This window comes from Phocoena sinus, chromosome 11 (assembly GCF_008692025.1).
Source record: "Phocoena sinus isolate mPhoSin1 chromosome 11, mPhoSin1.pri, whole genome shotgun sequence".
Classification (NCBI taxonomy): Eukaryota; Metazoa; Chordata; class Mammalia; order Artiodactyla; family Phocoenidae; genus Phocoena; species Phocoena sinus.
This window is the reverse complement of record NC_045773.1, coordinates 56058674-56086487: the sequence shown is the minus strand read 5'-3', so window position 1 is coordinate 56086487 and position 27814 is coordinate 56058674. Positions and strand designations below refer to the sequence as shown.

The 27814-nt window shown below is 39.9% G+C and overlaps 1 protein-coding gene across 3 annotated transcripts in view; it reads left to right on the top strand.

Moving 5' to 3' along the window:
• The first annotated feature begins 1305 nt into the window (after positions 1–1305).
• Positions 1306–27814, top strand: part of CMC1 (C-X9-C motif containing 1) — a 79275-nt gene continuing 52766 nt past the window's right edge. Inside the window, exons 1-2 of one of the 3 annotated variants that reach the window (XM_032647908.1) lie at positions 1306–1445; positions 21172–21261. In XM_032647908.1, the coding sequence (XP_032503799.1) occupies positions 1427–1445; positions 21172–21261 (109 nt within the window). In that variant the 5' untranslated portion in view covers positions 1306–1426. Of the gene's footprint in view, positions 1446–2953; positions 3048–21171; positions 21262–27814 lie in introns of those variants that run through there. The other 2 variants (XM_032647907.1, XM_032647906.1) reach the window with 2 other exon arrangements.

Sequence of the window (27814 nt, the reverse complement as noted above, 5' to 3'; positions counted from 1 at the left end):
TACTTTCTACATTAATTCTTCACCTCCAGAATGAATTTGGTGTGCTTCTAAAACACATTTATAAACATACCCAGTTTCCTGCCTGGCTGAATGAAACATTAATTCTCCAGCTTGGCACCTCATCCTACAGCTGTAATAAGGGCCGTTATGCCCAAATAGGCCCTTAAACGGAAGACCTGCTGAGCAGAGACCCACTTTCCCAGCCCTGCTCCCACCTCGTCAGCTTCTCTGCCAACTGACCAGGCGGAAGCAGCAGCAGGGGAGGAGGGCTTGCATGTAGGTGGGGAGGGGATCGTTTTGAAAGCCTTAAATCCCTCACAGGGAAGCAGCTGCTCCTTGTTTTTCTAACATCTGTCCCATCTGTCCCCATCCGCATCTGTCCCCATCCGCACCTCACCCTTCACCTCACCCTTCGGGGGCTGGAGCTAGCTATACCTAGATACGACAAGAGAGCCTTTCTGAAGGCTGGTTGGTGAGTGGGTATGAGCATCATTGCTACTCAGAAAGTTTCTTCTACTGAGAAGGGGACAGTTGGGGTTCTTGAGGACGATGGCTATCACCTCCCTTCATTTTTTTCTCACAAACATGCAGCTTTAATTGCCAGAGTGGGGATTTGTAGCATCACCCAAGTCGGACTGTGCGCCCTGAGGGTATCATTTCACGAGACAGAGGTACCCCTAACGCCCACTTCCTAATTGTAACCTCCAGGGGTGGCACAGGCTTCCGATCTGGGGGGGGGGTGCGGAATCAGGATGCTACTCACAGTGCAAGGATGCTGCACCGCCTTTAAGTGCCGCTCGCCGCATTTAGCAGCGTGCTGCCCATACCCGGGTTCCCCGCCAACACTGTGCGCCTCGGGACTTAAGGACCTTATTTTTATCCAGTTATTTCACTCTAGTATTCAGAACCGTGGCTGGAACCTAGCAGGCATGAAATAGACACTTATGAATGAATGAACGTTAACGAAGAAAAAACAAAGGAGCAGTCTGTTTCCTTTGGTTCGAAGGCGGGAGTGCAGGGAGAGGCTTGGACTTGAACCGAATCGCCCCGGGACGCGCATCCCCCGGGCACGCTACTTACAGGATGGGCCAGCAGGCGCTCCCTTTGGCCCCCAGCGCGCCTGCGCGGTCCAGGCGGCCCCCCCCCGACCCCGGGCGCGCAGCGACGCCCCCTCCCCGGTCCTTCCTCCAAGTCCTCTCTCACTCGGGTCACGGGGTTGAGCGCGGGGTTAGGAATGCGCAGGCGCAGTGGGCGGCGGAAGTCGCGACCAGGAAGTCAGAGGGGTAGGGGCCGCCCAGATTTTGCGTAGGGCCCCGCGCTCCTCCTCCTGATCCCGCGTGCCGGCCCACCCCCATCTCCACGTGGGGCCCAACCCCGCCCCACCTGTGCGGGCGGCCACAGCGGCTGCCACCTCCCGCGCGCGGACATGGCCCTCGACCGCACAGGTACGGGGCGGGAGGCGGGGGTTGCGGAGCCTCGGGGGCGTGCGGCGGGCGTGGGGCAAGGGGGCGGGCTGGAGGTGGCGCGGCGCAGAGGCCGCCCCGCCCTCCCGCGTCCCCGGCTCCCGGCCCGCCGGCCCCTCGGCAGGAGGGTTCGGGATGGCGGTCCGAACTGTGGCTTGCGGACGTTTCCCCCCTAGCGCCTGCCTCCTTGTCATCAGTGCTCTTTGCACAGTTTGGGGCACAGGCTCCTTTAAATATCTGTGGTCCGACTTGAACACACCGTCAGGACGAGGGCCCGTTTCTCTGGAAAGTGTTCCCGGACTCCCGGTCCCCTTGACTTCGGCGCGCCTCCTGGTGCTTGCGCGGCGTCAGTGCCCGCCTCCGACGCCGTCCTCAGAGGTCCCCTGCGGTACCCGGCGCGGAGGATGCTCGCAGAGTTGCGGGGTCTGGGGGGAGTGCTGATTGGCTTTAGGACATTCCCTTCGTTTATGGATGTGAAAACTCAAGGCGGTGGGAGGAGGAATGGCTTACGACCTTTGGAGAGCAAGAAGTGAAACAGCCCCTTTGGTGACTCAGGGAGAAGGAAATAGACGTAGCTGACGTCTTGTGACTGGGGGAGCCGAGTCCGGGTGGGACTTAGAATCCCACGTCCAGCCCGGCTGCAGGCCGTGCTGCCGGCCCTGCCGCCGTTTGAGTCCTTATGGAGTAAACAGATACTTGTTGCCACCTCACTGTGTGTCGTGTCATGTTCTAGGCCCTAGGAAACTAGTGTATAGGACAGAAAGTCCCTGCTCTGTCTAGATCTGGTGTTGTGGTGGTGGAAGAAAGAAGGCAGCACCCCTCTCCCCGTACACACTTTTACAGATTGTGGTAAACGTGAAGAAAATAAGCGGTGACAGAGGTAGATGGTAAAGCGAGGACCACTTTAGGTGGAAGGGTCAGTGAAGAGCACTAGGAGGAAGTGTCATGTGAATTGGCATCTGAAGGACCAGAGAAAGCAGTCCTGTAAAGAGGTAAGGAACCAGTATGCTAAGGCGCTCCAAGGTGCAAGTGCTTAAATGATTTGATTGCAGTGAGGGCCAGAGTGTGGAGGAGATCTGTCAGGAAAGATGCTGGGAAGGTAGGCAGAACCTGGATGCTGCAGGGCTTGAGCGGTGATAAGTAAGCATTTGGACTTTTCCTGATGTTATCAAAAACGTGTGGAAGGTTTTAAAGAGGGCAGTGACATAATATGATACGTTATGCCTTTACTACCCTGGTAGCAGTGGTAGCATTGTAGAGGGGCCCTGAGAGGAAGGTTAAGATGGTAGCAGCAGTCCAGGCCAGATATGTTGGTATGTATTGGCCTGAGCTGGTATTAGGAAGACATGGAAAGAAAGACAAAGCTTCGGAAGATGTTTTGGAGGAGAAATTGACAGGACTTGCTGTTGAATAGAAGAAGAGTGGTGAGCAAAAGGGAGGCATGAAGAGTAATTCCTAGGCTCTTGACTTCAGCTGGGTGGCTGGTGATGGTCCAGTCTAACAACATGATGCTCATTGGAAATTCAGATGAAAGCAGACATGGAAACAAAATTGGAATGGAAAGTAAGAAAGTGGACTCAGCAAGTAGGACGATTTTTTAAATATTTCTTTGTTTAAATATCAGGATACAAATGTATTGAAGTCAGCTTTTTTCTTTTTAAACTTAATTTTTGTTTGGTTCATAGGTTGAAACATAGGTTCATATTTTGATATTCCTCTTGCTTCTTACAGTACACAGTGGTATGTTTCTGAGATGAGTAGATATGCCAAATGAAGCTTATATAGCAAAATCTGTTTTCTCATTGGTTTATGTTAGGTTTTAAAAAATCTTCATACAAGTTTGATTTTCATTTGGCAGCGGCTTTTAACTAACTGCCATTTTAACAAACTGTCCATTTTTCTCAAGAAATTCTGAACCCAACAATGAAATGCAGGTTGCATACTTATATGTAGTTTTATTTAAGTAATTTTCCTTTCTGTGAATGTAGAGGCAATACCAGCACTCTTTGGAAGCTTATCAGCCATAATTACGTTCCCTATTTTCTCTTACTATTTGAGTGCAAAGAGGAAAAGCTGGAGGAGAGTCCAAAACACCCAGGGAAAGTGTGAGGGAGAGAGAAATTTTAAAAAAATACTAGTTGCTGTTTGCACTTGCAGATGTTCAGAATTACTTTGCCCAAGGCTCTGGCGGTTTAAAATAGTCCACGGGCAGTTCTAACATGCAGAGAAACACAGCTCTGAAATCTCCCAGGTTTATTGACTTGATCTTCAGCTTTGTTTTCTTATCAGCCTAATCTCCCGGCTCCTAGGGAAGTTCTCCCTACATCTGTAGCTGTAAACAGGACCTTTGATCACATAGTAATGATTCAAGAAATATACAGTATAGTTCATTCTCCTATAAAAGGACTTAAGCAGTTAGTCTTATTCCAAGTTATAACTTTACCAATTTATAACTCTTTCTGCAAGTATTGTATTTATTTTAAAAATCCAGTCAAGCTTAGGTGATTGAAATTTTAGAGGTTGTTTATTGATCACTTATAGAAAGGGTGTTACAAGTGGTGCTTGTTGAAGTAGAATTTCCAGAAAGGTAAAATGATTACTTATGCTAATACAAAGTGAATATGTGTTGAAGATTTTCTTCAACTCAGTAATTAGTAAGGGAACCAGTAAAATGTAAAAAACACTCCAGAAAGCATTGAGAAGGTAGATACTAGAATATGTCACAGATTGTTGGCTTAGATAAAAACTGGTTAATTTAAATAGGGCCATAAACTGTCATTTTGGGCATTATCTTTCCCACTGGTCAGATATTATTTCTATCTCTGTTGGATAAAGTTCTAGAATTTAACCTCTGCCCTTAACAAGTTGTAAAATAGCCAAGTCATGGGAAGTCCAGCCCAGTGCTGTCCTGAAAGGACACCCAGTTAAGCCTTTGCTGCTTCCAGAGTCCAGAGAAATCATCTGACATTATTATATTCCCAGATGACAACTCACAGGAACCTGGGCCTGAGAAGTTTGATTTCTTACTTTTCTAACAACTGGAAGAGATTCCCTTCTCCTCTGTTTTTCTTCTACCTTTTCCTCTTTGAGTAGGGTAGGAAGTTTCCCTGCCCCGTCTATTAGGGTGGATTCACAGTGGGGGCAGCAGGAGAGAAGTTCCGTTAAGTGTGTGCATGTGTCTCCCTTCATGGGTGTTTTCTTCCAGAAGTCTAATAAGGGGAAGAACGTGGGGAAGAATAAGAGGAATCCATGAGTAAGGTGTGTGTATCTTGGGAGGATGGCATTGTGGCGGCTCTTGGAATACTTAGGTTGCATGGGTTCTTTTAGTGGTTGCCAAGGAGATGGAGGTGGATGAGCTTTAGGTATACCAGCACCCTCAGTCACTGGAAGATTCTGCTTTTCAAGTTAGACATCTAAACGGTTGGGAGAATCCTTTTTTTTTTTTCTGAGCATTGTGTGATTAATATGGAAAAATACTATAATGTAGTTGATTAGAAGATTTTTTATTTTATTGCTTCTGTGTTTTCACAGTATCTGGTTACACACAAATTATATTCAAGTTGAGAGCTAAAAATCTGACTTCCCACGTTTTATGTATTGCTAAGCTCAAATCATGTTTGCACTAGAAAATATATTGCTTTTGTCTCATTAGATTAACAACCTGAAATTGTTCTCTGAAATTTATTTATTTCGGCACGTGGGATCTTCGTTGCGGCATGCAGCATCTTTCATTGCGGCGAGCAGGCTCTAGAGCACATGGGCTCAGTAGTTGTGGCCCACGAGCTTAGTTGCCTGACCAGGGATCTAACCCGAGTCCCCTGCATTGGAAGGCGGATTCTTAACCACTGGACTGCCAGGAAAGTCCTCTGTTCTCCAAAATTTAAAAACGCTGGCATTAGCAGAGAGCACAGGAAAGAGAGAAGAATTGAAGTCAAAGAGGGATGTTTTTGGAGGCCCTGTGGGGTTTGGACTGTGATCAGGCAATGTCTCCTAAACCCATTGGTGGAGTTTGAATTTTATCCAAGAATAACAGGAAGACACTGCAAGCGCAAGAGAGTGACAGGTAGAACTTTCCTTCATTGTGTGTTGATCTGACTTTTATTCAGATCCCAAGCGAGATCTCAGCTGAACCATCTGCATCGGGGCATCACACCTGGAGGCATGGGAGGTCCGTGTCGGTGGTTGTAATTTTGACCACCCGGCCAAGGTCTTGTCCCATTTCTTTGCTATGTTTTTTCCTCTCTTGTAATTAATAAGTAATCAGTGGGGAGACCATTGAAGACCATGCAGATGTGCATTCCTCATCAAAAATCTCCCTTTGATTGAGCCTCCATTGATGATTTTTGCCTGATTCAGTCTTTCCTATGATGGTTACAGAATGATGGTTTTCTACCTCCAGTGCTCTCTCCACATTTATTAGATGGTTGTTGACATTTTGCTGTAGACAAGAAACTTACAGATTTGTTACTGGTGTGGACTCATGAATTTCTATCTTCTCCATGGTTCATCATTTGTTACTATGTATAATTATTTTGGTACTCACGTTTTCTCAGATTTGGCCAGTGAGAGTTTGTTCAAACCAGCTTCTGGGTCCTTGGGGTGTGCTCCCATCATTTTTTGAGCATTTCCTTTTTTTTTCTCACACAAGATATCTCTGGCTTCTGTAGGGCCTCCCCTGGCCCAGCCATAGAATTACTCATTTCTCAGACAAGCCGTGGTTCCTTTACTTGGGCACGGTATTGAGGAACGAGATTCGGGCACCACTTGGGTGTTTTATGTGCAGGTGATTTATTCATGGAGTGTTCCTAGGAAAAACCTGCCAGGGAGGGAGGAGAACAGGAGCAGGAGGGGAGGAGGCTGAGTAAGGGTGTGCTGCAGGGCTTGTCCTGCTTTGGAGGCAAGGGAGCTGGGCTTTGTGATGCCTGTCAGCCCAGGCCTGCTGCAGGGGTAGGGAGAGGGGACCCTGAGAAGGAAAACTGCCAAGTGCTCCCATGCCCCAGGGCGGTGCTGGGAAGGTTGCAGGTGTGATGCTTCAGGTTCTCTCCTTCAGGAGGCACCTGTGTTCCCCACTACGGGAGGGACACCAGCTCCATCCTAAAAATAACTTATGTGTTAGGAACCTTAGTTTGGGTAGTGAGAGCTTGGATCAGGTAGGCAGGTCAGGTAGGAAGGGGTACCGTTGCACACATACATAAATACACATAGATGTGTGTACTGCGTCCAGGTGTAAAGTATCTCGGGGTTGTGGTAAAAAAGTTTAAATATACCTAACATATGCCAAATTGTTTTTGTTTTTCATCTAGGCCATTTGACATGCTGTTCCTTCTTTTTGGAATTTTTCCCTTTCTGCCCCACCCCCACACCTGTCCAAGTCTTGTTCATTTTTAAAAACAATTAATTTCAGAGGATGCTTTCCCTGATGGTCACCACCCTCCAGTGTTTTGCAATTTTTTTTTTAATATTTGGAAGTTTAAAAACCACCAAAATATCAAATAACCTGGGTATGGAGTTTCTTTCATTCTAATCTAGAGTTTTTTCCTTGAGAAATGGAATGAAACCTATAGACGGGGTATGTCTATATGTATCACATAACTTGAGAGATGAAGAAAAATCTGATGTGAAAATGGGAATATTTCCTTGCGTGGTGACCAGTAAATGTCTTTCATATGGTTCCATATCTTTATATTAAAGAAAGGATGATTAGAAAGGATAGGCCAGTTAATTACACCTAGACTGCAAGACATTCTCCACCAGCCCCAGGAGGCACTGTACTGTTATGCATTTAGCACCGAATTGAATTTGCGAATGAGTAGGACTGACTTGTTTCAGACTTTGCCAGTAACCTCAGGTCCTTTAAGAATTCTGAATGGCATAATCTGAGATTTGAGGATGAGGGGCAGGGAGAGTAATATGTATCAGAAGTTGAGGCTGCTTCAAGCCTTAAACTTGTATGTTTTTAAATACTTCCAGCTGGTCTCAAGGGGTTCTTAACTCAGCACAGAAAGTTCATGTTTCATTGACTCAATTAGTATGGTTATTTATCTCTAGGGGTGTTAATGCTATATTTGTAGGAAACTCTAGGTGTATAGATGTCAAAAACGCAAGTACCTTAGACTTGATAGAAGTGGGCCACACAAAGTGTGCCCAAATTTGATCCCTGGGTGGTGATGCAAGATTGCTTTGAGCTTTGTAAGCCTCAGGTTCATAATGCCTGCTCGTGCCTGTGATGGCGTTTGTAAAATGATCCCTTCTGCCACCACTTTTTCCTTTCTTCTGAAAATATTTATTGTGCTTTTTCTGTGTACTATATAAATCTAAGCTGGCTTTTTTTTTTTTTTAAGCTAAGAAGGAGAATATAACCACTGGGGTGGCAGAATAAAGATTTAAACTGTAGAAATTTTTTTTTTTTTTTGCCGAACGAGGGCCTTTCACTGTTGTGGCCTCTCCCGTTGCTGAGCATAGGCTCCGGACGCGCAGGCTCAGCGGCCATGGCTCACGGACCCAGCTGCTCTGCGGCATGTGGGATCTTCCCGGACCGGGGCACGAACCTGTGTCCCCTGCATCGGCAGGCGGACTCTCAACCACTGCGCCACCAGGGAAGCCCTAAACTATAAAAATTTTAAGTGGAAATTCTGATGCTGGTGGGACTTGGGAATTACTAACAGATACTTGAAAATGTGGGCCGAGTAGATTTGGAGATGTAGACAAGCACTGAGAGCACAGCATAAAAAGTACCATTTTTAAGGTGGAGCCTTGTGGGATTGCCACGGGAGGAATAGGAGCAGAGCTTACCTAGGGAGTGTTTATACTTTTTTCAGTGTTACCATAGTTCAGAATATTTTTGAGACTCCTTTAGAGTTTGCTTTCAGCCTCTACAGTACACGTATCTTAATTATTTATCTTAATATCCTCATTTTGATAAATTTTTGTTCTGAAGGTGAACTTGAATTTCAGCCAAGGTTAGCCAGAGGCAGTCTGGTGAAGGTGGTAGGAAGAAAGTTGTATTGTGGAACTGTTTTTAACTCAGAACTTAGACTGGCTCTGTAGGCTATCCTGAGAAAGATGTGAGTGATTTGAGCAAGGGTTGAATCTTTGAAATAAGTAAATAAGGTCTCAATATAAAAATAATTCCCTTGCTGTGTTATCAAAGTGGTCCATGTGTTTTGTTAAATTTTATGAACAAGGTGGAGGGGAAGAACTGGTAGAGCTAGTGTGGCCAGAGGCATTGAGGAGCATTTGTAAGGATGCAAGTAGCCCACTGTGTTTCAGACAGACACCGGAGGGAAAATAAATCAGGAGTGTGTTGCTGGGAGGCCCAGGCATGCTGTCATTTATTCCTTCTGTTTCCTGTAATAACACGGCTGATTTTCTATTAGGTATCAATGGGGAATTGTGCTTGTAGCAAAAGACAGTCTTGAAGTTTTACCAAATAAAGTAAATGTGAAGCCTTTTCATTTAAGACATTATGGCCACAATGGAGATTGCAGTGCTTTTCTAAAATTGGCATGTCTTCTTGCATAAGTCGATTTCCTGCTTTGGTATACTTTTAGTCTTGTCCCTTTCTGGCCTCATCTTGGTTAAAGCAATGTGGGTGGAAGAGGAAGTTTTCACACCTAGCAATCTGCAGAATCTGAGGTCCAAGAAATAGGTGCTTTGGGGAAATGGGCACATGTGGTGTGAACGAGGTGGTTACTACCAGTGGAAGCTGATAGGACAGAGGAGTACAAATGTAGCACAATGATTGTGGGAAGTCCGTGATGTGTGACCCAGAAGCAGAGCAGAAATAGGCACATCTGCTTCATTGATGTGCTTTCTGGGTTTTGTAAGTTTGAGCTTATAAAAAGATTCTGTTGTTACTGACTGACCTGATATTTGATGTTTATTCTCTGTGAAGGTACTTTTCAGCCAACTGACAAATCAGTCCTTTTGCTTTTTTTTTTTTAAATAATTTTCTCCATGGTCAGAATCATTTAGCTTTACCTTCTGATTAAGAAATGTGAAGTTTTGAATTTTGCTTGTTCAAAACGATGCTTCTGAAACCAACAATCTTCTTGTCCAAGGGTTCTTTCAGGCTTCACCATGACTTTGGAAGCTCACGGGACCTTGTTTGCTGAAGTCCCCTGAAATAGGCCACTGCCCCAGGTGAGGGGTCGGGTTGTGGAAGAAGATTTGGGGCCTGCCCTTTTATCAGAGGCCTGGGTTATATCCCCTCTGTGAGTCTCCATGTTTTTATGTGCAAAACAGAATCCAAATACTTAACCTGAGGGGCCTTTAAGAAGACTAAAGGGTGTTCCTGGTGTTCATCTTGAGGTTTCATAGCCAGAGGCTGCCGGACTGTTGGGGGGAAAATCTTTCCTGCTATGGATTTTCTTTGTTTTGTCAATTCAAGTGTGGCTTGAAGGGAAGACGGTGGCAAAGGGACACTGATCTTCCCTGTTTTTGTTTTCCCAGTCTCCATACCCCTGCCCACCCACCCCTTTTTCATATTACACTGTCGCTGTAGAAGTGGGTATGACCGAGCTGGCAGACACAGGGAAGTCTGGTTGGGGCATCAGTGTCTTTGAGCACTGAGACCGGAGTCCTCCCGGGCTCCTGGTGTGAAGCACGCAGTGCAAAGGTACCAGTGGAGAGCTCTGGTCCTGCTGTATTGTACACAATGCTATCTGCCTGGGCCCTTCATTTGGAGGTTCTTGGTAGCTGGTATAGAAGAGGGACTTAAAGTGGAAACCATTGCTAATAAGAACAGTTTTGCACATTTACTACAAACATTTTTCTTATTTTTCCTCCAGAGTAAACAGTAGCATGGAAATGTCTGCGGGAACAAGTAAGTGCAGCTAGGAGGTTCCAAAAAAGACCAAAAAAGTGGCACTATCTAAATAACAATTAAATTAATTAAATTAGAACATTTTCAGTGTTGAAAAGGCATTCCTTGCCCTTCCGGTGGTGTCACTTCTTTCCAGTGGAAGATTCTGTGATGCTCTGAGTTGCGTCACTGTTATTTTTGTGGATTCATGACAAGTGCTGCTGTCATTTGCCTTGTAATTGAGGATGGCATGTTGCAGGAACACGTGAGCCCCAGAGCAAAGTCTGAACTAACAAAGTCAGCTAGTGAAAAAGGTGAAAATTGACTTTCAGGTGATGATAGAATGTTGAGAAGTTAGAGCTTTGGAAATTTTCCATGGTGGTGTTATCCTGATTCTTCATCTCAGTATAAATTCATGTGACTATAGAGTAGCAAATTCTCAAAATTTGATTTTTTTTGTAGGCTTTGGTGCAAATGTATAACATATGCATCATATTGACATTGAGGGAATCACCCTGTAATTTTGTGAATAAAAAGTGCCATATCTGTAATATTTGTAGTGTTGAGGGAAACTTTGAAATATGTATAAAATCATAATTAATTAAAAATTGACATTTAATGATCAGTGTGCTACCAAGTGGTATCAGAATTAATTATATATTTTTAAGTCTGTTTTTTTTTTGCGGGGGGAGCTGCATGGCATGCAGGATCTTAGTTCTTTGATCAGGGATAGAACCTGTGCCCCCTGCAGTGGAAGTGCAGAGTCCTAACCACCGGACCTCCAGGGAACTCTCAAGTCTGTTATTTCTGATTTAACACCAAGAGTATAGAAAATCTAAAGCAATATTTATATGATTCTAGAATTTTCTTTGCCATAGGTTTTAGAAGAATGATCAGAAGGAGTTCTTGCAAGCCATTTAAAAAATGTTTCTGGAGGAATATTATAACCTTGAATTTATAATATAGGTAAACTTAGGTAATCAGTATTATAATTTACTTATGGAAAAAATGGTTCAGTATCACAAAGCTATGTCTTTATTCAGGGAACTAATTTAAAAAATTAGTGCTTTATCTAAGACCACTGCAAGATGTGTAGAGAAAGAGTGGGTTCATCAGGACACATTATAGGTGAGTTGTATAGATTAAAACTGTATGAGTGAAAGGAAGAGATCACATTTTGAAATTGATTATATATAGTAGATCAGCATATCACAGTATTTCTTCTAATCTGTTCAGTAATAATACTGTCAATTACTGATGCCTAAATATGGTTTTCACTGTAGACAAGGAGAAAAGAAGTGTGTGGAGACTACCCCAGTTTTATTGTCTTCCCTCCAAATAGATACCAGCTTTCCACTCACAGGATGTGTCACAGGCTCTTCAAATTCAGCTTGTCTACCCTGAAGCACCTGGGGTTTCTTTTGTCTCCCTGTCTCAGTGAGTGGTCACATCATTTCATTTGGAGCCAGAAAACTGGGAAGCTCGCCTTGACTCATCCTGGTTCCTTAGTCCCCTCAGGTCCCACCACTCCTCCAGAGCCTCCCTCTCAATCTTTCCTTTTCTCTCCACCCATACTTGCAGTTCCTTCTGTATGCTAGTGTTCTTTTTCTCATCTTATAGCAGCTCTGGCAAAGCTAAGGAAAAGGAGAAGGCATAAATCAATAGTGTAGGCCAGAGTTCAGCAATCTATACCCTGGGCAGAATCTGGTAAGGCCTGTAGGCTGTAAATGGTTAGTAACATTTTCAAAGGGTTGTTAAAAATAAATAAATAAATAAATAAAAGGAGTATACATGACTGAGATGGTTTGTAGCCTACAAAGCTTGAAGTATTTACACTCTGGTCCTTAACAGAAAAAGTTTGTTGACCCCCCTGGCATAGGTAGTGAAAATTGGGATACAGTTATAGGTGTAGTAAAGAGGAAGAAGTCATGTGAACGTCTTCATATCATTATTTTGAAATTTTAGATGAAATGGATAGTTTCCTTGAGAAATAGAAACTTACTAAAAACTGCAACTGACTCAAGAATAAATAGAAAGCCCTTAGAAAATTGTATCAGTAGTTAAAACTCTCTTTGTGTCTATCGCCCACAGGCATACATACTCCCAAACCCTGACTAAACCAGGTACACACACACATATACACATATACATGGCAGGATATTGGCTTATGTGATTGACTGTTGGGCAGATCTGAAATGTGTAGGGCAGGGTTTCAGGAAGGGCAGCTCTGGAACTCTTGGTCATGAGCCAAAGCTATGGTCTGCAGGTGGAATTCTTTAGGAGAATCTCAAGTGCGCTCTGAAGGCTTTTCAACTGATTGAATCAGGCCTACTCAGATTTTCTAGGATGATCTTCCTAAAGTCAGCTGATTAAAGATGTTGATCACATCTGCAAAATACCCTCCCAGCAACAGTTTGTGTGAATACCTGGGGACTAGCACCTCACCAAATTGACCCATAAAGCTGACCATCACAGGTGGTTTCTACCAAACTTTCAAAGGACTGGTAATAATCTTGATTTTTATACAAAGGGGTCCAGAGAATACAAAAAGAAGTCCCTAATGTATTGTTTAAATAATGTGACTTTGATACCAAAACAACACAAAGATAGGAGAGTAAAGTCACAGGCAGATCTCAACATGAGGATAACTTCAAAAATTCTAAGCAGAATTTGAGCACTCAAGACAGGTGCTGCTGGTTACTACTCACTGTTCTTCTAAAAGACATAGAATTGAAAAAGAAAGGTACAGAGCTTTCCTGATGATTGTCTGTATAGAAATTGGAGGACTTCCCTGGTGGCGCAGTGGTTAAGAATCCGCCTGCCAATGCAGGGGAAACAGGTTTGAGCCCTGGTCCGGGAAGATCCCACATGCTGCAGAGCAACTAAGCCCGTGCACCACAACTACTGAGCCTGTGTGCCACAACTGCTGAAGCCTGTGTGCCTAGAGACCACGCACCACAATGAAGAGTAGCCCTGCTTGCCGCAACTAGATAAAGCCCGTGTGCAGCAATGAATACCCAACGCAGCCAAAAATAAATAAATAAATTTATTTAAAAAAAAAGAAATTGGAAGATAATCTATTGATAGAGTATTACAATTAATGAGAATTAAGTAAGGTTGTATTGGTTACAAGGACAATATAAAAAATTTAGTTGAACCTACGTACCAGCAATAAATAATTACATATTATTTATGAAAAGATACCTTTCCTGATAGAAATAAATCTAATAAAAGATGAATAGTATCTTGAAGGAGAAAGTTATAAAACTTCTTGTCTACTTAATTATTTAATTTCTGATAGTTAACTTGTTAAAATCACCCACTGAGTATAGATTCGTATCATGTTTTAATGTTAACATATTGTCAATTGAAGTAAAAAAATATATATATACAGTGAAATTTACAGATTGTGAGTTTTTTTTTAAAATGTATTTATGGCTGCTTTGGGTCTTCATTGCTGCATGAGGGCTTTCTCTAATTGCGGTGAGTGGGGCTACTCTTCATTGCGGTGTGCAGGCTTCTCGCTGTGGTGGAGTACGGGCTCTAGGCGCGCGGGCTTCAGTAGTTGCGCACGTGGGCTTAGTTGCTGCGCGGCAGGTGGGATCTTCCCGGACCAGGGCTGGAACCCAAGTCCCCTGGGTTAGCAGGCAGATTCTTAACCACTGCGCCACCAGGGAAGCCCAGATTGTGAGTTTTGATAAATGCATATACCCCAAACAGGACATCCCTCAGAGAATATCCGTCTCAATGCCCATGGATAACTACTGTTCTAATTTTTACCATTGTAGATTAGTTTTGCATGTTCTTGAATCCTATGGTATGTACTCTTGTGCCTGGCTTCTTTTTCTCAACATAATTTTTGAGATTCACCCAAGTTGAGTAAACCAGTAGTTCATCCTTTTGTAGTGCTAAATAGTATTCAGTGGACATTTAGGTTGTTTCCAGTTTGGGGCTATCATGAATAATGCTTCTATAAACTGATTTGTACAGGTTGTTTTCTGGACATATATTTTCGTTTATCTTGGGTGAATGAACACCTAGGGAGTGGAAAATAGGCTGGGTGTATATTTAACTTTATAACTTAACAAGCAGGTTTCCAAAGAAGTTTATCATCTCACACTCCTGCCTGCATGTATGAAAGTTCCAGTTGCTCCATGTTTCTTCCTTACATTTGGTGTCATTACTGTTTTTTCATTTTAGTCATTCTGGTGAGTGTGAAATGACATCATAGGTTTCATTTGCATTTTCTTAATGACTAATGATTTTGAGCACCTTTTCACGTATATATTTACAGTTTTGTGTATCTTCTTTTTGAAGTGTCCACTATAGCCTTTTGCCTCTTTTTTATTGGGTTGTTTCTATTTTTGTTATTGATAATTAGGAGTTTTTTAATATATTCTAGAGTCAAGTCCTTTGTTAGATCCATATATTTTGCCCGTTTCTAATTGGATTGTTTTCTTATGGTCGAGGGTAAGCAAGTCTAAATATTCTGCAAATACATAAAGATCTTATCCTATGATTTCTTCTAGCAGTTTTTTTCCCTTAACTTTTTATTTTGAAATAATTACAGACTCACAGAAGTTATAAAAAGTATTAATGGGTAGAGTCTCTTGTTCCCTTCACCTTGCTTCCTCCAACAGTGAAATCTTACGTAACTGTGGTACAAATATCAAAAGCAGGAAACTTGACGTTGGTACAATACTGTTAACTAGACAGTAGACCTTTTCGGTTTTCACCAGTTTTTATATACATGCATATATTTGTGTGTATGGGTCTATGCAGTTTTACTCCATGTTCCTCTTAAAGGGAAAGCGTTCAGTCTTTTACCATTAAGTATAATGTTAGCTATAGATTTTTTGCAGATTCTTTGTTAGATTGAAGAAGTTCCTTTCTAGTCCTAGTTTACTGAGTTTTGTTTGTTCATTTTTAATGAATAGCATTGAATTTTATGTTTTTTTTCTGCGTCAATTGATGTGATCTTATAGCTTTCCTTTTTTACACTGTTAATATGATAGGTCACATTGGTTGTTTTTCAAATAGTGAACCAACCTTGCATCCTTGGAATAAAGCTCACTTGGTGTGGTGTATTTTTCTTTTTATATATTGCCAGATTTGATTTGCTGATATTTTGTTGAGGATTTTTGCATCTGTATTCATGAAGGATATTAGGGCTTTTTTTTTTTTTAAATATTGCTTTGCTTTTGGTATCTGAGTAATGCTGTCCTAATAAAATGTGGTGGATTCAACCAACTGCCATTGTGTAATATTGTAGTACCCATGTATTGGAAAAAGTCTGCATATAAGTGGACCCTCACAGTTCAAACCCGTGTTGTTCAAGGGTCAACTGTATTGGTTTGAGACTTTAAATATGAGCATTTATTGCTATAAATTTCCCTGTAAGCACTGCTTCAGCTTTGTCTTACAAATTTTGATATGTTATGCTTTCATTTTTATTCAGGTCAGTGTATTCTTTTACTTCCTCTTTCGACTTATGAATTATTTAGAAGCGTGTCATTTAATTTCCAGGTGTCAGGAGGTTTTCCTGCTATCTTTCTGTTACTACTGTTTGGTTAACTCCATTCCACTTGATTTATCTGTATGGTTTCTGAATTTATTTCTTAGTTTTTTTAAGTGGTTGTTCTAAAGATTACATTATGCATACATAGCTTATCACAGTCTACTAGCATCAACATTTTATCTTTCAAATAAAATGTAGATATCTTACTACCACCGAAGTTGCTTTATCCTCTTTCCTTTATCTGGAAGTCATCTTTAGTATTATCTCTATATACATTGAGAATGCTGTAATTTTTGCTTCTGTCAAAAATAATTTTTGAAATTCAAGAAAAGAATAGTTTATTACATTTATTCTTTGTGTTGCCCTTTCTTCATTCCTGTTGTTCTGAGTTTCCTTTTGTTAATATTTCCTTCCTGTCTGAATAACTTCCTCTAGCCATTCTTTTACAACAGGTCTGCTGGCAAGAAATTACCTTAGCTTCCTTTCCTCTGGGTTATCTTTATTCTATCTTCAATTCTGAAAAACATTTTTTCTGGTTATAGAATTTTTGATTGACAGGTCTTTTCTTTTAGTACTCGAAAATACTGTGACACTTCCTTCTGGCCTCTGGTTTCTGAAGAGAAAGCCTTTGTCTTTTGAATTTTTGTTCTGCTATATTTCTCTCTGATGCCTTGAAGATTTTTTTTTTTGAATTTTATTTTTTTATACAGCAGTTTCTTATTAGTCATCAATTTTATACACATCAGTGTATATATGTCAGTCCCAATCGTCCAATTCAGCACACCACCATCCCCTCCCCACCGTGGCTTTCCTCCCTTGGTGTCCATACCTTTGTTCTCTACATCTGTGTCTCAACTTCTGCCCTGCACCTTGAAGATTTTTCTTTCTCATTTTCCGAAGTATGATTATGATTTGTCTGGGTGTGTATTTCTTTAGGTTTTCAATTGTTTTCTTGAATTAATAGGTTTTTGTCTTTTGACTAGTTCGTAAAGGTGTCAGTCATTTCTTCAAATATTTTTTCAGCCCTGCATTCTTTTTACCTCTTTTTCTGAGACTGTGGTAAAATCAATGTTAGATCTTTTCTTGTCTTGCAGGTTCCTGAGCCCCAGCTCATTTTTTAAAAAGCTATTTTGTATTTTATAGATTGGAAGGTTATTATTGAATTATTTTCTAGTCCTCTGACTTTTTATTATGTCATTTCCATTTGATTTTTGTATATTAATCTTGTATCTGGAAGCCTTGCTAAACTCATGTACTAGTTCTAGTAACTTTTTGTAGATTCTATTGGATTTTCTATATAGATGATTATATGATCTTTGAGTAACTATGGTTTTATTTTTTCCTTTTCAATCTGGAAGTCTTTTATTTTTCTTGCCTTATTGCACTGGCTAGAACATCCAATATAATGCTGAATAGAAATGGCAAGAGCAGACTTCTTTATCTTTTGTTCCCTGTTTTAGGAGGAAAACATTTCAGTGTTTCACCATTAAATATGATATCAGCAGTGGGTTTTTCTTTAGATGCCATTTATCCTGTTGAGGAAGTTTCCTTCTGTTCCTACTTTACTGAGGGTTTTAATTAGGAATGGATACTAGGTTTTTGTCAAATGTATTTTCTGTGGCTTGTTGTCATAACCACTTGTCTTTCCTTCTTTAGTTTTTTAATATGATGAATTACATTTCTTGACTTTTGAATATTAAGTGAAGCTTGCAATCCTGGGATAGACCCCACCTAGTCATGAGGTATTATCCTTTTTTGTATTGCTGAATTCAATTTGCTCATCTTTTGTAAAGAGTTTTACATCTGTATTCATGATGGGATATTGGACTGTAGTTTTCTTTTCTTGTAATGTCTTACCAGGTTTTGGTATCAGGGTAATGCTGGCTTCAGAGCAGTTTTCTGAAAGAGTTCGTATGGAATTGATATTATTTCTTTCTTAAATGTTTGGCCACATTCACCAGTGAGGCTCTCTGGGTCTGGAATTTTTTTGTGAGAAAGCTTTTAACTACAGATTCAATTTTCTTAATAGATATAGGGCTCTGCTGGTTATATGTCCTTTGAGTTAGGTTGGTTATTTGTGTTTTTCAAGGAATTTGTCCACTTCATCTTCGTTGTCAAATTTATTGACCTACATTTAAAGATCACTTAAATACATTATTATTATATAAAATGTGTATCATTTCTGATCTTTGTGACCTCCTTTTTTACTGGCAAGGTGGTTATCAGTTTTTTTTTTTTTTTTTTTTTTTTTTTTCTGCGGTACGCGGGCCTCTCACTGTCGTGGCCTCTCCTGTTGCGGAGCACAGGCTCCGGATGCGCAGGCTCAGCGGCCATGGCTCACGGGCCCAGCCGCTCCGCGGCATGTGGGATCTTCCCGGACCGGGGCACGAACCCGCGTCCCCCTGCATCGGCAGGCGGACTCTCAACCACTGCGCCACCAGGGAAGCCCGGTTTATCAGTTTTAATAATGTTTTCAAAGAACCAGTTTTGGTTTATTGCTTTTCTTTATCATTTTGCTTGTTTATTTTGGTTTCTATTTCATTGATTTATGCTTAGGTTTTATTATTTCTTTCCTTTGCTTTGTGTTTCTTTATTCTTTTTCAAATTTCTCAAGGTGGAAGATTAAGTCATTGATTTAAGACCATCCTTTTTTCCAATGTAAACTTTTAGTGCTATAAATTTTTCTATCAGTACTGTTTTAGCTGCATCACACAAATTTTGATATATTTTCTTTCATTTCAAAATACTTTCTAATTTCCCTTTTCATTTCTTCCTGACCCATGGGTTATTTTAAAGTGTGTTATTTAGTGTCAAATGTTTGAAGATTATCAAGAGATCCTTTTGTTACTGATTTCTACTTTAAATACACTGGTGTCAGGGAACATACTTTGTATGATTTGAATTCTTTTACACTTATTAAGATTTGTTTCCTAGCCCAGACTATAGTTTATGTTGGTAAATATTCAGCTGTTATTGAGTGGAGTATTCTATAAACGTTAGGTCAAGTTAGTTGATGATGTTTTTCAAGTACTCTACAGTTTTAACATGTAAATTTAAATGTATGTTTTCTATTATGCCTTATATATTTACACTTGTACATCATGGATTCATTTTATTTGATCAGAATACATTCTCTATTACTTCTTGTGGCAGATTTTATTTTACAAAGAAGGTTACAACAGTATCTTCCCTCCCTCAGGCTCTGTGTGATGTGGCCCTCCCTCCACTGGAGTGTAGGCTGAGCCCAATGACTTGAAATCAACATATAAGGTAGCAGGAACAAGGCTGCACGGCTTCCACAACAGAAAAGGCCACCTACCCACTGTACCCTGTGTAGGTGATTTGGCCTTTCCAGCCCACACATCAGATAAATATGTGAAGAAAGAAGTCTTCTTGGCAGTAAATCCTCCAGCCCCAGCTTTTGTGGCTATTGAAGTCAGGGCCTGTGGCTGGAGTCTTCCCAGATGAGCCCCAGACACAGAAGCAGAGAAGAGTCACTTCTGCTCTACCTGCCTGAACTCCTGCCCATGTGCTCCCTGTGCATACAGAAGGATTCTTGTTTTCCATCACCACATTGGATTAGTGGCTTGGTTTGTCACACTATGATAAAGATCATTTCTTTTTCGGTGGGGTTGAAAGAGAGAAACTTTTCAGTTCTTACATATCTGAAAATATCTTTAATTTCACTCCTAATTGGCTCTGGAATTCTTGGATATAAAGTAATTCTTTCTGAGAACTTTGATGTTATTTCGTCATTATCTTCTTGCATCCACATCTTGCCTGTGAAACACGATGTAAATCTGGTCCTGTTCCTCTGTGTGGTGATTTTTTTTTTCCCTTTAGAAGCTTTTAGGATTTTTGAGCTTCAGATATTTCATCAAAGTGCATTTAGGTGACCTATGATTTGTTTCTTTCTGAGGACTCATGTCTTTTTATTTGCTTCAGTATATTATATTTATTTGAAAATCTTATTTTCTTTATTCTTTTCACCCTCTTAGGAGTTGTTTACTTCTTGATTAATTACAGTTGGGTTCTCCTTTTCACTGTGTTGTCCTTCAACAAATTTAGGTGATTCTTGGCTGTTTGGTTATTGCTGATTTTGTTTGCTTTTTGAGATGCCCTCTTACCCTCTCTACAAATACTGTATCACTTCATAGCTGCATCCAGAGGATGTTGGGAACCAGGAAAAGTTTAGGGGTTCCTGGTCTTAAGTGTCACTAGATAGATACTGAGAGACTTTCTGATCTTATGGAGATAAGTGCCTGTATTTACTTATTTTACCTGTCTGTGGTCTGAAGGCAGCAGAAGAGTGACCTCCTTTGGCTCCTGCTGTGGTATTTCGACCACTAATGCTTTGGTTTCCTCTAGGGATGTCTCCTCCCCATTTCTCCTGCTTCAGAGCGTGGAGCATGCTTCCTACTTTTTTTTTTTTTTTTTTTTTCTTTTATGCATTTCGCGGGCCTCTCACTGCTGTGGCTTCTCCCGTTGTGGAGCACAGGCTCTGGACGCGCAGGCTCAGTGGCCATGGCTCACGGGCCCAGCCACTCCATGGCATGTGGGATCTTCCCGGACTGGGGCACAAACCCGTGTTCCCTGCATCAGCAGGCGGACTCTCAACCATTGCGCCACCAGGGAAGCCCACTTCCTACTTTTGGTATCAGTTTTTTCCTGGGAAAAAACTCTGGGGATAAGATTGCCTCCTTTAATCTGATCTCATCTGCCTTTTGCCTTTCAGAATTCCTGATCATTTGGAGGATACTTACCCCTTTGGATTTCAGGGTTCTCTAGGAATTTGAGGAGCAGGTGGGAGTCTGGAGCAGGTGCTCCGGCTGCTGTGTTAGTCTAACTGAGGTAGTTCTATTTAAAGTGCACAGAAACCTCCTGTAGTTTGTTTTTCTATGCACACGAGTTCCACTTTTTCTTCTTCTGCCAGCTCTTTCTTAAGCTACTCTTGTTACTGGGTAGAGAAACTACTCACATGTCTCTTAATCTTGGATCTCTTCATCTATCGTTGGATCTCAGTACTGTATTGTTAAAATCCTCTTTTTGTGGATTATATGAATTAAAAAATTATAACACTTTATGACTTTAATTTTGCCAAGACTACATGGAATGTGTTATCAAATAAAAGTGTTGCAACATAGTTTGCAGAATGTTTTAAAAGATGTTGCCTACACCCTCACATTTTTTCTTTTGTATATAAAACAATATTTAGAATGATTTTCAGCGACTGAAGAGTCACAATTTCATGAGGTCATAGAAGAGTCACTTTTTAATATATTTGCCTAGGCTTTTATTTTAAGTAGACCAGAGTGCTCATTTTTCCCCTAAACTGGTGATTTACCTGAGACTTTACTATATTAAAGGAAGGTCTTTTTTTTTTTCAGAGCAGCATCTCAGACATGTCGAAAAAGATGTTTTGATCCCCAAAATAATGAGAGAAAAGGCCCGAGAGAGATGTTCTGAACAAGTTCAAGGTAAGATTCAAATATTCATATGAAGATCAAATACGTTTTTTATATCATGATCTGAATTTAATCCTTAGCCTTGGAATCAAGTAGTCAATGAATTAATATGTATGAATTGCTTCTTATCCTTTCACTCAGATACCAGTATTTCAGCTTTCAGAACTTCCAGGCAGTGTTCAATTCATTTACAATTTAAAAATATTCTCCCAGATTCCTAGTAAAAAGCATTTTTTCCCAGATGTACAGTTATATAGAGAGAAAAACTTGTATTCATATTTTGGAGAAAGAAGTTATTCTGGTGATTCTGATAGGGAAAGAAGAAACATCAAATGTAATGTGTGCCTGTTTTTCCTCTATCAACATATTCATATAGGAATATAGTCTAAGATGATTTTCTTTGGCGTTGTTGTCTATTATTGAATTGTTAATGGAATCTCAGTAGTACTTACAAGTCTTTTTAAAAACTTTTCTATATTCTACATTTCTGAGCAGAAGATATCTATGTAAATGCATGCACTAGACACCCACATATGCATGTATTCTTTGAAAAATGTTTTAGTATAAAATATGCCTGTATTCTATAAATCTAGATATATGTTGATTAATATGTAATATTATAGTGAAAAATACAAAGGCGTAGAAGATGAAAAATGAGGCCATAAATGATGGGTAATTAGAAAAGCAGATAGCAGTATTATTGTAGAAATGTTTTTTTAATAAAAATCTTCCTCTTGGAATGTCCATGGCAAAGAAACAGTGGTAAAATTGTGCTGATGTGGACTGTTTTCCCAGCATCCCTTGTAGCCTTCGTTGAGGGACCACAGTAATGCTTAGTGAGGCTGATGGGCTGCAGTACCCGGCAAGTTTCTCCGCAGGAAGCCAGGCTGTGTCAGCTGTAGTTTGGGGACTGTGTCAATAACATTTGGGTGCTAGGCACATTTCTGTCCCTTAGATGCTATCTCCTTAGAGAATGACCTCTGGGACTGATGGACAAAGCCAATAAAAGAATAGTTCCTCAGAATTGACATTGTGTGATGGTAATTTCTTTTTCTTAAATGATTTATCATGAGCTATTCCCATTTTAAATCCACCTATAAATCAGGTTTGAATTAAATCCATCTGTAAATAAATTTATTACCAAGTTATCAGTAATTTATTTTTATCATTTGATGGTCTTGCTTTCATTATGAATTAGTTGTATAATCAGAGCACCTTCCTTTCCCCCACCCCCAGATGTCAGGAGAAGTTACTCCGTTGGCACCTGCGGGTAGGGTTCAGTGCACACCTGGCGTCAGCAGGTGTCATGCTGATGCTCTCAAGAGGTAACCCTCCACCTGCCTCATAGGACTTTAAAAAAATATCCTGATTCAGGTGAGGGAGGATAAAACTTAAAAATGGATAATAAAATTATAGGGTTTTATAACATGTTATTCTGATATCTAGAATGAAAGAAAGCTAGATAACTCAATTATAGACTTCTTACATGATTCAGGTGAAAATGTGAAATGGTCGAGTTTGGGTTTCAGAACTACCTTTGCTTTGCTCTTAGACAATGAAACTTTGGTCTTTGAAATGAAAGAAATAGAGTATAACTTTAAAATATTTGTGTTACACACCTATTACTTTGTAATGGTACAGAAAAGAAAATGTTTAGTTTTTGCTTCTTTATAAAAACTTAAGTTGCTTAGGATGTTGATCTTTTTTTTTTTTACCATACTTAAAATCTTCTGAAGACTGAAAGCATCTTAAAATTTGAGATCCATTTGAGTGATTTCAATGCATTTGTCCCTACTAGAACACGTTATAACAAATGATCTTTGAGTATTTGAATTTTTATAGATGTCATATATTGATTTTTTGTCAGGCCATATGGTCCAAAACAGTGTTTTAGAATCTAAAATTGATTGTTTTATAAAAGAATGATCTTCCTGTTTAACCATGTGAACTAGGATAGAACATAAACTGGCATTGCTCAAGTGGGAGCAGAACAGCTACATCTAAACTGAACAATAAGACGGAATTTAGAATCAGAACACTTCCATTGTGGTTTATTTACTGTTTATAGCCTTTGTTTTATTAAATAATTACAGGATTTTACATAAAAGCATTATGCATCCTAATTGTACAGTTCTTGAGTAAAGATATAGGAATTCTAATAAGTGATCTGATTTTCTGTTAAATGCCTGAAACATGATTATGTAGGAAAGCTTTTCTGTTTGATTTTATTTTATTTTTTCATGTCATTTCAACCTGGCTGATCATAAGAACTGGGTCAGGCTGCCAGCAACTTAGGTTTGTGAAGGGAATGGAACAGCTTTTCCAGTGACAAAGAGAAATGAAATCACTTTCAATGAAAAAAGGATGCCTCATTATAGTCACCAACAGCAGTTATTGACAGCTACACTTCCTATTAACAAGGAGCATTTAACTAAGAGTTTGGCTGTTGGATCTTTGGACTTGATCTAATTTGCTAGCATTAATTAGTTTCTTTTGAGCACAGACACTTGGTGCTCACAGCTATAGATTTGGAGGGCTAATTAGGATAGAAAATTGAACAGAATGGGGTAAGGCATTAACCTTCAACCATTACCAGCTGGGACACTGATAAAGACCACAGCATCCAAATGCTCCCTATTGATGTGAGGGTACCCTAATGAATATCAATTTCAGCCAGGTTGCTATATTCTTACTAGTTCTCTCTTCATTATAAGTTTTAACCAGCTTCCCTGATCCCTTCATTATCTATATGTACACTATTGGGTTTTTACTCTACACTGATTTAGTCTGCATTGCACATTTCACCTTATGTTTAAACACACTTAAAATTTGTCTTAAGTAGTGGATAATGTTTAGAATGTTTCATTGTTATAGCCCCTGATACTAATAAAATTTAACTTTTATCTATAATTACAAGATTCTAATTCTACAGTTAATTTTTATGAAGTCATGGTAACCTTGCCGTTTCCATATAATGAAAATTATAACCTGAAACAAGAAAGTCTCAGCTTTTGGGTGACAGTTAAGCAGTGTTGTAGTAAACTGGTGTCAACTTGAGAATCTTTGTCTTTATAAAATAGATTTTTTTTGTTTCCTTTTGAAGAGAAAAAGAATGCTCATCACTTTTTTCCTTTATAGCTTAGTTTTGATTTGATGAGTAAAGATGGCTTGACTTGGGGATTAGATACAGAATTGAGAATCTGGATCTCACTACTACATAAACTTTCACAAGATTATAAACTCTGTTGGTAAAGCATACATCAAAAGAAAGGCAGTTGAACAATGGATTTAAATAGAAAACTTCATAATGTTCTTCTTTTGCCAGTGGTATTAGTGGCAGTGAGTAGAGCCACTAAAATAAACGACCAAAGTAACACAATGAATGCTGAATACACTGGGAATGGTACAGAAGAAAAATTCTAGAATGGCCAGTCTCTGCCTTTCTCCCCTCAGTCTCCCCACCTCCCAAAAGCCAAAACAGAAGTCCCCTTCCATCAAGTGTGATGGTGGAATCATTGCTTTTTCTTGAATCGGGGACTTACCAATGTGTATAGTGTTTTAGGAGGATGGTTTGATGACCTCTGGAGGCTACTTCCCGCTCTGTGACTTTTCCCATGTGTTTGACTCTTCACTAATTTAATGATTTATATTTTCTGTGTTAGTAATATTTTTAAAAATATTGTTTGTTCATACATAATGGTAAAGTATGCATTCTAGTGCTATAATTTTTTTTCTGGAAATAGAGCCTTCATAAGAAAAAGAGTCACCGAATTGCTGTGTTTTGTAAAAATTCATTGTATTTCTTTGCTTTTTTGAAATGCATAATTGGCATTTGATATAACATCTCTATGCTGAGTAAAGAAGTTTGCCTTAAAAATAGTAAGAACCTTTTTTGCTTTTTGTTATGACAGATCAAGACCAGAAAAGTACTTTGACATCAGGGGTGGCCTGGAAATTTCTTTAACCTGGATATATTCTCCAACTCACTCCTTTCATCCCTTGGGCCTTCTTTTATCATATTTCAGTGTTTCTTTTTTATCAGTGATTTCTGTGGCAGTCTTTTTGATCTACTGGCCAATAGGTAGGATTGGTTCTAAAGGAATTGTATCAAGTATAAGGAAGCATGGATTGTTTATTTGACACATCACAGAACTGTCGTTAAATAACACAGAAGCTTGATAAAATGCCTGCCGTCTTTATCAGTCACACACAACTGAAATATGTTATATTTTGCTAAATTCCAAAGATGGATGAATTAACAAAAAAAGAAATTCAAATTAAGAATGCTTAGGATATTCTTTTTTTTTTTTTTTTTTTTTTTTTTTGCGGTTCGCAGGCCTCTCACTGTTGTGGCCTCTCCTGTTGTGGAGCACAGGCTCTGGACATGCAGGCTCAGTGGCCATGGCTCACGGGCCCAGCCACTCCGTGGCACGTGGGATCTTCCCGGACTGGGGCACGAACCTGTGTCCCCTGCATCGGCAGGTGGACTCTCAACCACTGCGCCACCGGGGAAGCCCCAGGATCTTCTTTAGGATATTTGCAGGCAGAGAACTATCAAGACATCATTAAAACAAATTGGATGGCTGCAGACTGTAAATGGTCAAAGTAATCAATCTTCTAACCGACTCTGTTACTTGAACCTGCCCAAAGCTTTTCCTTTGTTGTTTGAATTGTACTTGTATTATCACATGTATTTTTGCCATTTAACCGGTTCACCAATGTTAAGTTACACTGATGTAGAGATTCAACACATCTTTAGACTGGTTTGGATATGTTAGGAGGATAATATATAAAATCACAAAATATGAGTATCTTTTATGTATAGGAGTATGTTATATATTCTAAGAAATATAAAGAGATTTAAAGCACAAGTCCTCTTCTTTGGACCTACACGGGTCTGTGTCAGGGTTCGCAAGACCACCCCTGAGTTTGGTGATTTCCTACAAAGACTCATAGTACTAAGCATATAGTCATACTGATGGCTAAGATTTATTAGAGCAAAACCAGCAAAGGGAAGAAGCACATGGGACGAAGTCCAGAGGAAACCAGGTGCAAGCTTCCTAGAGTTCTCTCCTGGTAGAGTCACTCAGCGTGAGTTTAATTCCACCATGTTTGAATTGTGACAACGTGTGAAATGTCTCCGGGGGAACTCGTTAGAGACTCGGTCCTCAGACTTTTAACTGGGAGTCAGTCAACGTGGCAGCCTCTGCATAGCATGTACCAAAATTCCAGACTCCCAGAAGGAAAGCAGGTGTTGAACACAAACTACGTGGTTTACCCAGACAGTTTAGGCGCAGTGAGCAGCTCTCATCAATTAGGGAATGGTGGGAATTCTTCCCAAATCCAGGTTCTGACACCAGCTAAGGGCCAGCCTTGTAAGCAGGCCTTTCTAAGGAGAGTGGTGTCAGGCCTGCCATGGTAACTCTTTTCTGCACATGGACACAGTAAAAGTTATTATGTATTTAATAACTTTACAATACTTAATTAAATAATTGTGTTCAATCAAAGTTATTATGTATGTCTGTTGGGCTGATGTCATGCCAGTGGCATCACGAATAATAGACCTCTGTCAGTCACAAGTACAGCTGAATGATTTTTAACACTGAACAAAGTATATGATATGGTCATTGCTCATTGACTTAGTAGTTCTCAGTTACATTTATTAATTCACACTTCTGTTGTAGGACTTAATGATTGTCTTGACTTATTGGTCTTGTTTCTGAATAATGGCAGTTTTGTAATAAAATTATCTGTAATTGGACATTAGTACTCCTCTTGAATAAAATGGCTAGTTCTTCTTTCACAAAGGTGCAGTATGTTTTAATTTTAGAAGTTAAGTTAAAATTTTTTTTGAATTTTATTTTTTTTTTTTATACAGCAGGTTCTTATTAGTTATCCATTTTATACATATTAGTGTATAAATTTCCCAGTTCATCACCCACCCCCCCACTTTCAGCTAAATCTTTAATTGGCTAAATTAGCAGGGAATATTGTCAGAGCAGATGAATCTAGTGTTTTTAACAACTGATTTATGCAACTCATCTCTGAAGGTATAAGAGTGAAAAGTCTACATTTGAACACAAAACCAAAAAATTACATGGCTTGAAACTTAGAAATATTTGTTAAAATGAGTAAATATTCTTAATAAAAATGTGAGTTATAACTTCTATCAGTATTAACAAGTTTGTATTATTTTCCTAGTTTCCTAGCTATTTGACTTTCAATTACTTTGCTACTGTAATAGACTTAAATCCTTTCATCTTATGAGCAATTAATCCAAAACTAAGTGTCATCTTTAAACAGTACCATGCCCTTGTATGTAAAATCTGAGTACGAGATCACACTTCATTTAAGCTATCTGATGATCCTTGAGTTGTGATTGGGATTCTAATCAGAGCCTGTGACTGGTAAACTTCTTGCAAATACACACAGATAGTTATATTTTTACTAAATACATTCTTAGAGAAATATTGTATGTCTGTGGAAAATAAAGGGGAAGTTTGGTTTGTACAGAACCCTGGAATGCACTAGACTGGTAGGTTTAGAACTATTTAAAAAATAATCA